We start from the raw sequence: 12810 nt of genomic DNA on the forward strand, positions 1-12810 counted from the left end.
GTATTTTTGTTTGTTACGCAGCCAGTCAAACTTTTGTCTATACCTTTCTGTCAGACCCCGAATCGTTTGATGGGAAGGTGCTGCCGGGAGATTTGTTGCGTTGCTACAACAATGGATGTTTTTATAGTACTTCCGAGCTTCTTGCAATTGACGTTTAATACGTCTTTCTTGTTGTATGAGGAGTAGATCGAAATCAATACCTCTCTTGTTGTTTGATGGCAGAAGAACGTGATATAATGGCATCCTCAGTTCTAAGCAAGAAATAAAATAAAATAAAGTTATTTAGGCAATAAAAGATGTAAAAATAATAATAAAAGACTGCTACAAAGACAACACACCAGAGTTGCAAGCGGGCCCGAAATCTGAGCCCGAACCCGGCCCGAACCCGAAAGTATAAGCCCGAAGCCCGACCCGAACCCGAAACGTTTTTGAGAAGCCCGTTTAGGCCCGAAATTTTGATTGACAGGTCTATCCACGAAAGCCTTGCAACAAAGTATGAGAAAGAAAAAAAGAGAAAAGACAACAAACACAATGAACAATAGTAGACAATGGGGTAAACAATACGTTTTAGACCAGGGTGGCATTCGATCAAAGCGAGAGAATTGTTACTAAAAAATGACGGAAACGGAACGTAAAGTCAGGCCCGTTTTGAGCCCGTTTTCTGACAAATACCTAAGCCCGAACCCGGCCCGAACCCGGCCCGAACCCGAACCCGGCCGAAAAGCCCGGCCCGACTTGCAACTCTGCAACACACAACTCGACAGCTAAATCAAACGTTTAAACGGATACAACATACGACACGAAGAACAAAAAAGCGACGTGGTGGAAAAGGCGATAAGACAAACGCGTGACCGAAAAAAGCGCGTGACCGAAAAGTGCCTTCCGCAAGCAACCTGCAGAGTTGTTATCTAACCTGTGGCAGGATCATTTTTGCGACGTTTATAGTGGCTTTGATTTTACCATACCAGTTACGGCATTTCTGGAACATCTATTGAAACCAATAAGCGTCAGGTACTGTCAATCTGGGGTGAATGAATACTGCAGAGACAGTAAAGAATACTTGTTACAGCTTGAGGAATGGAAAAACAATCACCAACGCAAGGTAGGCAAGACTTTGTATCTTGTGGCGGCAGACGTGACGAGTCTTTATCCTAATCTTAACCGCAATTTGGTCGAAAAGGCGTTATGTCACGCCCTAGAAAATGAGTCTAGCTTTAATGCCACAATCCGCAGAACTTTGGTTAGCCTAATCACATTTACGTTACAAAGTGTAGTTACACAGTACCAGCAAAGTTTTTATTCACAAGACAAGGGTATCGTCACTGGTGATAACCATTCGGTGTCCATCGCCAATATTGCAGTGCATTTTATTGTCAAAGACCAAGAACGGTTGCTGCTGACACGAACTGGCCTTTTTAAACGTTTTATTGACGATATTATTTGGATATCTTTTGGCGAGAGAAACACAAATTGTGTGAAATCGCATCTTTTAAAATCTTTCGGCTCAAGAAATCTGGCACTAACCTTCCGATGTTTAAACACCACCTGCGTAGGTGAAAAACTAGAGTTCTTGGGTGTTTCTCATGTTGCTTGTAGCGAAAGTCCAGGCTTCTTTACTACAGATCATCAAAAGCCAACCGCTACAAACCGGCTTTATCTAAACGGTCTATCGCACCACCCGCCACATATTTTCAAATCAATTGTGGTTTCTGAAGCTACTCGAATGAGGAGATTAAACGAACGTGCATCAGACTACACCAGTAGCCTTGTAAGATTACGCCAAAAGTGCCGAAAATCAGATTTTTCTGACACGATGACAACCGACGTCATCAACCTCGCTGCGAAATGGGATCAACGTGTTCCAAGACAGACTCCCTCTATGAAGACCGCACAAACGGTGGTTTGGGCAACAGGTTTTCCCAACCTGGTTAAAGCAAATCAGGGTCTAAAGCCTAATGCCAAAGTAGTTTACAAACGGCCCTTAACTCTTGGTGGCATGTTGACCACCCACCGGAAAATCGCCCTGGCGCTAACTACCACAGAAAATGGAACATCAAAACCGTGCGGAGCTTGCGCTTTATGTGGTTGCTTCAAAAATCATAAATCGATGGTGTTTCCCACTACCACGTTTAAGACAAACAAACGAGTTTTCAAACTTCGGCAAAACCTAACGTGCAAAAATTATGGAGTTTATGTGGCAACATGCTCAACTTGTCAAGAAAACTATGTTGGACAAACGAAAAACAAGTTTTCAACCAGATGGAACGCGCACAGAGCCATATGGAAAGCATGTGATCTTTCCAGTGCAAAAGAACAGGCGGCAATGCTTCACCATTATCACCAACTTCACCCGACGCTTCTAGACAAAAGACCAGGCATCGAACAATGCTTTCGCGTCACATTTTTAGAACAACCTGCCATGTGCATGTTGGACGTATGTGAAGATAAGTGGTATGGTAAAATCAAAGCCACTATAAACGTCGCAAAAATGATCCTGCCACAGGTTAGATAACAACTCTGCAGGTTGCTTGCGGAAGGCACTTTTCGGTCACGCGCTTTTTTCGGTCACGCGTTTGTCTTATCGCCTTTTCCACCACGTCGCTTTTTTGTTCTTCGTGTCGTTATGTTGTATCCGTTTAAACACCATTGTCATTCTGCCAGAATAAAAACGAAAAAAGGAATGCGAAACGAGAGAACGTCACGGATGGATGCGCAACGAACGTTTTGGCCAAATCGAAATATTGACGAAATACGCTAACTTTATTACAATTTTTTAAATCTTTTCGGGCCCATTATTTTCTTTAAAATCGCAACATTGCTCAATCTTTCAGTCTATTTTAACAATCCGTTTTCAAAAAAAGTGAACCCGACTCGATAATTACAGCAAAATGCAATTAACTAACACCCACTTTGGGCTAAATGCTGAAAGCGACGAAATACGCTAACTTTATTACAATTTTTGAAATCTTTTCGGGCCCATTATTTTCTTTAAATTCACCACATTGCCTCATCTTTCAGTCTATTTTAACAATCCGGTTTCAAAAAGTGAACCCGACTCGTTAATTACAGCAAAATGCAATTAACCAACACCCACTTTGGGCCAAATGCTGAAAGCGACGAAATACGCTAACTTGAATACAATTTTTGAAATCTTTTCGGGCCCATTATTTTTTTAAATTCGCAACATTGATTAATCTTTTAGTCTATTTTAACAATCCGTTTTCAAAAAAGTGAACCCGAATCGATAATTACAGCAAAATGCAATTAACTAACACCCACTTTGGGCCAAATGCTGAAAGCGACGAAATACGCTAACTTGAATACAATTTTTGAAATCTTTTCGGGCCCATTATTTTCTTTAAATTCGCAACATTGCCTCATCTTTTAGTCTATTTTAACAATCCGGTTTCAAAAGAGTGAACTCGACTCGATAATTACAGCAAAATGCAATTAACCAACACCCACTTTGGGCCAAATGCTGAAAGCGACGAAATACGCTAACTTTATTACAATTTTTGAAATCTTTTCGGGCCCATTATTTTCTTTAAATTCGCAACATTGCCTCATCTTTTAGTCTATTTTAACAATCCGGTTTCAAAAAAGTGAACTCGACTCGATAATTAGAGCAAAATGCAATTTACTAACACCCTCTTTGGGACAAATGCCAATAGTGACGAAATACGCTAACTTGATTACAACTTTTGAAATCTTTTCGGGCCCATTATTTTCTTTAAATTCACCGCATTGCCTCATCTTTCAGTCTATTTTAACAATCCGGTTTCAAAAAAGTGAACCCGACTCGTTAATTACAGCAAAATGCAATTAACCAACACCCACTTTGGGCCAAATGCTGAAAGCGACGAAATACGCTAACTTGAATACAATTTTTGAAATCTTTTCGGGCCCATTATTTTCTTTAAATTCACCACATTGCCTCATCTTTCAGTCTATTTTAACAATCCGGTTTCAAAAAAGTGAACCCGACTCGTTAATTACAGCAAAATGCAATTAACCAACACCCACTTTGGGCCAAATGCTGAAAGCGACGAAATACGCTAACTTGAATACAATTTTTGAAATCTTTTCGGGCCCATTATTTTCTTTAAATTCGCAACATTGCCTCATCTTTTAGTCTATTTTAACAATCCGGTTTCAAAAAAGTGAACTCGACTCGATAATTAGAGCAAAATGCAATTTACTAACACCCTCTTTGGGACAAATGCCAATAGTGACGAAATACGCTAACTTGATTACAACTTTTGAAATCTTTTCGGGCCCATTATTTTCTTTAAATTCACCGCATTGCCTCATCTTTCAGTCTATTTTAACAATCCGGTTTCAAAAAAGTGAACCCGACTCGTTAATTACAGCAAAATGCAATTAACCAACACCCACTTTGGGCCAAATGCTGAAAGCGACGAAATACGCTAACTTTATTACAATTTTTGAAATCTTTTCGGGCCCATTATTTTCTTTAAATTCGCAACATTGATTAATCTTTTAGTCTATTTTAACAATCCGGTTTCAACAAAGTGAACTCGACTCGATAATTAGAGCAAAATGCAATTAACTAACGTCCACTTTGGGAGAAATGCCGAAAGTGACGAAATATGCTAAGTTCAATACAATTTTTGAAATCTTTTCGGGCCCATTATTTTCTTTAAATTCTCCACATTGCCTCATCTTTCAGTCTATTTTAACAATCCGGTTTCAAAACAGTGAACCCGACTCGTTAATTACAGCAAAATGCAATTAACCAACACCCACTTTGGGCCAAATGCTGAAAGCGACGAAATACGCTAACTTGAATACAATTTTTGAAATCTTTTCGGGCCCATTATTTTTTTTAAATTCGCAACATTGATTAATCTTTTAGTCTATTTTAACAATCCGTTTTCAAAAAAGTGAACCCGACTCGTTAATTACAACAAAATGCAATTAACCAACACCCACTTTGGGCCAAATGCTGAAAGCGACGAAATACGCTAACTTGAATACAATTTTTGAAATCTTTTCGGGGCCATTATTTTCTTTAAATTCGCAACATTGCCTCATCTTTTAGTCTATTTTAACAATCCATTTTCAAAAAAGTGAACCCGACTCGATAATTAGAGCAAATTGTAACAGATGACAAGTTGCAGTGACGTCGCCGTCTAACTATTACTTTAACTGACGTCGTTGGAGTTACAGTTTTGGCAATTGCGTCAACATCTCCGCCGATTCGTTTGTAAAAAAACAGGCAACTTCCAGTCAGAATGTTTTCTTTTTCGCATTCAAATAATGTCCGTTTTACCATTGTATCATTGAAGAGGGTTAATCCTATAGTTCAGGGGTCACCAAACTTTTTTCACTGCGGGCCGGATGAGTGATAACAATCATTCGCGCGGGCCGCATAGCTTATGCCCAACCCAACGAGGCAATTTTATAGGGGCGCCAAGTTATGGTCTTTCTACAATCCTATTCAAAAACTGGTCTTGCGACTGTTAAACTGTATAATTAGTCTCATCTTACGGGCAATGTTTGTATATTACGCCACAAGTGACAAAAGAAGGCAATTGTTTGCGCACAATTAACACTTGTAGTCTTCTCTGTGACGTAACAAACTGGCTTTGGGTCAACCCCGGGCGTTAAAATCCTATGAAACGCGGTAGTATTAATTCTGAATATCCCCACAGAAAAACTTTTGTAAGGAGTAGATTAACTTCCAATGTTACAAAGTTATCAATACAATTTGGCAACCTAAAAAATGTGGTCGCGGGCCGGATGAAATGACCTCGCGGGCCGGATCCGGCCCGAGGGCCGTAGTTTGGTGACCCCTGCTATAGTTCATCAAATCTATAGCACTCGTAATGACCAGATGCAACGTTAGATCCCATATGAACTACCACAGAAACTAACTTGTAAGGATACGTTAGCGAAAAACATCGTAAGGATAGAGTTCTATCAGGGTTTACTGAAGTACAACGCTTCTGTTGCAAAACGTTTCGTTTCAACGCCAAGCAAAATATTTCTGAAGCGTTGTCTACTCGTGACGTCACAGATGATTCAGTATGTTCACCGCAAACTGAGCAGTGGGCAGCGACAGTATCATTAACTTCTGCATTAAAATACTCGGATAGAAGTTGGTTGTCGGGTATATTTTGAAACATTGACAAAAATATAATGCTTTGATTATTCACTGTTCTTGACACCGTACCACAAACGACACACGTATTTGATGTCTTAAGTTGAAAACGCGTATTTAATTTGCAATGCTTCAAAACCAGTTCAAAGTCGCAAAGTGTGAAAAACTCACTAACATCTTGGCCCTCTCCTATTTTCCATTTGTTGTATCTGCAAACATCTTCGATTAATTCGGTGTATGAGTCAACTTCAACTTTTTTCTGCACTAAACTGCAAATGTAACCAGCTAGCTTTCCTTGTATGTTCTGAGCAAAACTTTTAGGCAGCTCAACAACAAGACTTTGAACTGCTTGCAAAGTTGAATTCATCCAGCAATTATTAAAATCATTTGGAAGACCACAAGCAGTTAAAAATTCTTTTTCCATTTCTGCTTTAATTTGAACATTACATTTGCACGAATTCTCAATTAATGCATAAGTCTGCCATTGTCGAAAACTTAATTTGTCAACCGGAAAAACGCTCATACCCAGGGTTTCTGCTGCAATTAAATCAACGGTGTAGCAAACACATACCCCACAACTTGAACCGTTGTTCTGTTGCACTTTCGAGTCAAATAGCAAAAGCACGTCATAGCCCGATAACTTGCAAAATAACGGGACCAGCGTTTTTTTCAGCAACGAGATTAGTCCTGTTTCCGTCGGTTGCATAGAATCATACAGAGTAAGCGACTTTTTGGGTTTAATAAACCACAGTACAAGAAAATGACTGTGATGTAGTAGCGCAACAAAAACGTTATCTTTTATGTCTTCGTCACTGCGAACAATTTCTTTGAATGCCCTATGAATATTCTTAAATTTCTGTTTAAAATTTCTGATGCTAATAACGTTTAAAATTTGCCGTTTAAAATTTCTGATGCTAATAACGTGGAGATGTATCCATATTGATGAGCACGAAAATAGTTACAAAGACGAACAACTCGTGCAATAAAATGATCACCAACCTTGTCTGTTAACCAACCAAGCGTTTTATCGGAGTGGGACTTATATGCGTTTTGCGTCAAAGATGCGTACGTAGAACCAATTGGCTTAGGACAAATAGAGCACAAACCCAGCCATGATAACGTTTGATTACATGGCACAACAAGAGCCGAATTTGCAATTGTTACTGGGTTAAAAGGAATTTTATTCCAAACGAGACCTGCTACGGGTTTACACGTTGCAACAACATCGTCATTATTGGGACAAAATATGAAAGCAGGAATAACAGGGTTGTCTGTCACTTCGGTACTGTCCTGTAACGAAGTTGCCTTGTTTTGATATGTTAGCTGTTTTAAAACTGGTCGCATTGCGTTTTCTTTTCTTAAACTTAGACACAACCATAGGCGTCGAAGTTGCCCAAAGTGGGTGTTAGTAAATTGCATTTTGCTCTAATTATCGAGTCGAGTTCACTCTTTTGAAACCGGATTGTTAAAATAGACTAAAAGATGAGGCAATGTTGCGAATTTAAAGAAAATAATGGGCCCGAAAAGATTTCAAAAATTGTATTCAAGTTAGCGTATTTCGTCACTTTCGGCATTTCTCCCAAAGTGGACGTTAGTTAATTGCCTTTTTCTGTAATTATCGATTCGGGTTCACTTTTTTGAAAACGGATTGTTAAAATAGACTAAAAGATTAATCAATGTTGCGAATTTAAAAAAAATAATGGGCCCGAAAAGATTTCAAAAATTGTATTCAAGTTAGCGTATTTCGTCGCTTTCAGCATTTGGCCCAAAGTGGGTGTTGGTTAATTGCATTTTGCTGTAATTAACGAGTCGGGTTCACTTTTTTGAAACCGGATTGTTAAAATAGACTGAAAGATGAGGCAATGCGGTGAATTTAAAGAAAATAATGGGCCCGAAAAGATTTCAAAAATTGTAATCAAGTTAACGTATTTCGTCACTATTGGCATTTGGCCCAAAGAGGGTGTTAGTTAATTGCATTTTGCTCTAATTATCGAGTCGAGTTCACTCTTTTGAAACCGGATTGTTAAAATAGACTAAAAGATGAGGCAATGTTGCGAATTTAAAGAAAATAATGGGCCCGAAAAGTATTCAAAAATTGTAATGAAGTTAGCGTATTTCGTCGCTTTCAGCATTTGGCCCAAAGTGGGTGTTGGTTAATTGCATTTTGCTGTAATTAACGAGTCGGGTTCACTTTTTTGAAACCGGATTGTTAAAATAGACTTAAAGGTGAGGCAATGTGGTGAATTTAAAGAAAATAATGGGCCCGAAAAGATTTCAAAAATTGTAATAAAGTTAGCGTATTTCGTCGCTTTCAGCATTTGTCCCAAAGTGGGTGTTAGTTAATTGCATTTTGCTGTAATTATCGAGTCGGGTTCACTTTTTTGAAAACGGATTGTTAAAATAGACTGAAAGATTGAGCAATGTTGCGATTTTAAAGAAAATAATGGCCCCGAAAAGATTTCAAAAATTTACATCTTTTATTGCCTAAATAACTTTATTTTATTTCTTGCTTAGAACTGAGGATGCCATGAAATCGGCGAAATCAATATTATTTGTTTACAATACATTGCAACACGAAAAACACGGATTGATTTAGGTGTACTGAAAGCTTCAGTTACTAAGTGATGCTACATCTCACCATAGATACTATAAAACATAGATGAGAAACAAACGCGCGCAAAAAAGGCAAATATATAGAACAAACAAAGAAACACTTTTCTTGCGCTTCACGCATCATTGGTTCTAATAGGGTGAAGTTTGAAGTAGTGATGCACCGAACCCGCCTAAAAAGGTTCGGGCCGAAACCGAATATTCGGCCATGAGGCCGAATAATTTCGGCCGAATCAGGCCGAACCTAAAATCCCTGTTTTTTGGATGGTTTCAACTGAACCTTGTGTTGTTGATGCGAATGAAATCAATTTTGACAAACTAAAATCACTTTCACACTGGGTAAACTTTGCTAAACATCTAATATTTTGCAGACAACGTGGCTGGTATTTCATAGATACAACAAATAGTTAATTCATGATGTTTCATATGGGCGTAAATGAAATTTATGGCCTTAATTCAATGCAATAAAAAAGTTCGGTTTCGGCCGAATTTTCAAAAAAGTTCGGGCCGAAACCGAAACATTGGAAAACAGCGGATTCGGCCGAAATGTTTCGGCCAACCGAAACTTCGGTGCATTACTAGTTTGAAGCATACAACAAAATGGAGTTTTGCTGTGAAATAATGTTTGGTGACGAAGTTGGGAGTGACCTAGACGAAGTTAGTGCTTGGAAAAAAGACAGCGTTTTAATAACAATAGTTTAATGTCTGCTTTCTGTAAATTGTAGGTCTTGACTCTTCCTTTGGAATCGGCTGTCGAAATTATCAACCGAGGATGTGAAATGGCGGTACAGGTACATTTGGTAAAGGAAAGGTCAAAACCATCGAAAGATGCATTGGCGATAATAGCTGAAATATTTTCAGGTACAACGTTATTTTTACTAAAACTACAAGTACAGATTGGACATTGTTCTTCATGTACTACGATGCAGAAATTGTAGATTAAGTCTAGTTTTTGAATTTAGATTACTGCAGAAAACCTGATGGCAACCAGTTAATGAAGCGATTTTCCTGCAATGCTGTTGACCTTGGCAACAGATGCAATTTGTCCACTGGTGAAATGCTTAAATGTTTTGATGCAATACGTTTGGTACACAAAGAGCTTGAAAAAGGAGAAGAATCGTGTACATCTATAGAGGAACCAACCAAGAATGATATTGATATGGCTGCCCATATTGCTGGATACATTTTGTTCAAGTTAAAGTCAAAAACGTCATGTAAAGAAGAAATTAATGTGATTAACTCGTGTTGTGTAATACCTGATGGAAAATTTTTGTTACCGTAATTTTCCAAGTATAGTGCGCCCCCGTGTATAATACGCACCCTAAAAATGGCATGTCGATGCTGGAAAAAAGCCTGTACCCATGTATAATACGCACCCAAATTTTTACTCTTAAATCCGTAAACAAAAAATTATTTCAGAAAAAAGATCATCTTTTGAAACAACCGGATGTTATTCTGCCGGTCAGTATCACTGCGCATGCGCTCGCAAACTCGAAAAAAAATGTTTAGGAATTGTGTAGGGTACATCGTGACAGCAAACGAGATCTTACTGGTCGCGTTCAAGCGGAACCGATCTTAATACTTGCAGAGAACATTTTTATTTTTAAAACACAAATGAAGTTTAATATGTATCAGATTAAAATACCTAAAAATCAGAATAATTAAATTCAAACTTATATACAAAATTTTAGTTCGATCCGTTGCATATCGGCAATGATATCACCCCATTTGCGTTGTCGCTAAATGGGCAGTGTGCAGTATTTGACAATAACACACCATCAAGGATTGCACCATCGCATCAAACGATGTGTCGTCAATTATGAATTTTACTGACTAAGTGTGTTGGGCAGGATAGCTAAATGTGATGCGCGATTGACAACAAACAAGAAGAAAGGTGTGATTTAAAGTTTTATTTCGAGGCAGATTTTCTTCAAAATTTGTTGTACCCATGCATAATGCGCACCCTAGATTTTAGGACAATAAATTAAGTAAATTTTGCGCATTATACATGGAAAATTACGGTATCAGTAACAGAGCCAATCAAAAAAATAATATTATTTTGTGAAAAGAAATTTAGAACTTGGCGTACAAATTATGGCATAGATTTAAAACTCATTGAAGAGTGCATGAACTCTACTGTTGTAAAAAACTCTGTGCAGTGTATATGTTGTGACCCTAAGAAATTTGACATGTGCCTTAACATTGTTCGAAAAATAATTACTTACTAAATAAAAATCCGAGGACATCGATTTACAGCCAAACTGAAAGAAGGCTTGCTTTTAAATGGTTCCAGCAAGTGCCTTAGAAAATCGCTTGATACAAAAAAATGATGTATGCATGTTGTGATATTTTCACTTTTTTATTGACAATACTAAACCAATAAATAAGTTACATGTTTCCTGTCGGAATTTTGATGTTTCTGGCCACAATACCTTACAGTTAGAAAGGTACCTATATTTCAGGCACAACAGTTACACTTCTTTAGTAAAAAACAAGTTCCATGTGACAACACCACATAATATTGTGACATATTTATAATTTACAACATTTTCTGCGTTTGCTGATGTTGCCACTGTTATATTTTAAGTTACGCTTGGTAATGATTGTTATTTCTGTATCCAAACTCTTTAATGTCAGGGTTATCACATCATCGGCCAATTGATCGTTGATGGCTAAAATATGCCTCCAAAACATCTTGTGAAATTTGCTTGCTTGCAACAAAATTCAAACCATTAGCAAGCAAATATCTAACAAGACACACAATTCCCTTTGAAGCCATACACAGACCAACATATGTCTGGTTTGATAGAAAAGACTTCTCAGCAGCAGATTCCCCAAACTTTTTGACATTGTCTTCTCTCCATTGGCACAAATAGGAAACAAATGTAGTTTCCAACCAATGGAGTCTCTCATCATTAGTACTCCTTTAAATAGGACTTTTTGTAAAACTGAGAGAGAAACAAAAGTAAGCCAATATACCTGTAAACTTTAGTATCAGTTTTTCCCTTCCCCATTTTGGTGTTCATACAATCAAACCACTTGTCCATTAATAAAACAAACTTTGCGGTTTCCACCATTTCGCTTTTTTTTTGCTCACACTCATCGCTTTGCATTGATATTCCAACCCGTTGAGACAAAGTTTGTGCAGCAAATTTTACGTTCATTTTTGTGTAGGGATTTAAATTTATGTGGGAGTTTTTAAGTTTTGTAAAGTAGAATTCATCTGAAACAGAATTAGGTTGCAGGTTGCAATGTATTATCAACAGTTAGTTAATAACAAACCATTTTTAGCTTGGATGTATTGAAAGTGGTCCCAAACAATGTGTTTTCCATTGCAGTAAATCAGCCTTTTGCCACTTCCACTATTTTTGCTTGAAAAAATACAGTTTCTCGTTGCCTTAAGTAAGTGAGGTGGATCTGGAATTAAGTACAACTTTCTGCCAGGTGCAAACACATTTTCTGTTTCATGTGAAAGTTTTCCTTGACACATATTTGCAAACATTGTGCGATTTGCAGACAAACTGTCAGCTACCACAGCAAGAACCTAAGTCAAAGATTGGCAGTTATTATTTTACATTATTATCACTAAACGACAAATAAACCTCACATGCAAACCATTACACTCCAATAAACCAATAGATTCCCAAACAATTGAGGCCAGCAAAGAACCATCAACTGACGATGTAGCAAAATAAGCCAGTGGATACTTAAGACCTGGTGTTCCACAAAAAGACTTTCCATAAATTACAAGCGCATGTGTTGCCATTTCACCCTTTTTGAAGTTTAATCTGTTGCCAAAGTTGGTAAAACCTAAAATTTGTCCATTAGATGAATCATACACCAGGTTCTGTCGAACTACAACAAAAACAGATACATTAGGGATCAAACTTATAAAGGTTACTGTTGCAATAGGTTCTTTTTACTTTTCATCTCATCTAAAGTTAAAAAGATAAACTTTTCTTGCTCGGAGCATGTTGCAGAATAATTCTGAATAAATTCCAATGTTGTTCTTGTCCAACCTGCTTCAGGTTTCCTAGCATTTCTTTAAAAACAGTTAAAGGGTAATAAAACATTTA

General features: G+C 37.7%; 2 protein-coding genes across 3 annotated transcripts; both read left to right on the plus strand.

The window, feature by feature from the left end:
- Positions 1 to 857: 857 nt before the first annotated feature.
- LOC145227961 (uncharacterized) lies at positions 858 to 2992 on the plus strand. 2 transcript variants are annotated; one of them, XM_080092923.1, is made up of 2 exons: positions 858 to 1102; positions 1623 to 2992. In XM_080092923.1, the coding sequence occupies exons 1-2, from the start codon at positions 1078 to 1080 to the stop codon at positions 2510 to 2512; spliced, it is 915 nt and encodes a 304-aa protein (XP_079949049.1). In that variant the 5' UTR covers positions 858 to 1077; the 3' UTR covers positions 2513 to 2992. The 2 variants fall into 2 exon arrangements, with proteins under 2 accessions (XP_079949049.1, XP_079949050.1); XM_080092924.1 differs by having other exon boundaries at positions 1716 to 2992.
- Positions 2993 to 8755: 5763 nt separating this feature from the next.
- LOC145227963 (uncharacterized) lies at positions 8756 to 11142 on the plus strand. The gene is made up of 3 exons (XM_080092925.1): positions 8756 to 9391; positions 9460 to 9595; positions 9697 to 11142. The coding sequence occupies exons 1-3, from the start codon at positions 9335 to 9337 to the stop codon at positions 10014 to 10016; spliced, it is 513 nt and encodes a 170-aa protein (XP_079949051.1). The 5' UTR covers positions 8756 to 9334; the 3' UTR covers positions 10017 to 11142.
- The last annotated feature ends 1668 nt before the right edge of the window (positions 11143 to 12810 follow it).

This window comes from Phallusia mammillata, chromosome 5 (assembly GCF_965637545.1).
Source record: "Phallusia mammillata chromosome 5, kaPhaMamm4.hap1.1, whole genome shotgun sequence".
Lineage (NCBI taxonomy): Eukaryota > Metazoa > Chordata > Ascidiacea > Phlebobranchia > Ascidiidae > Phallusia > Phallusia mammillata.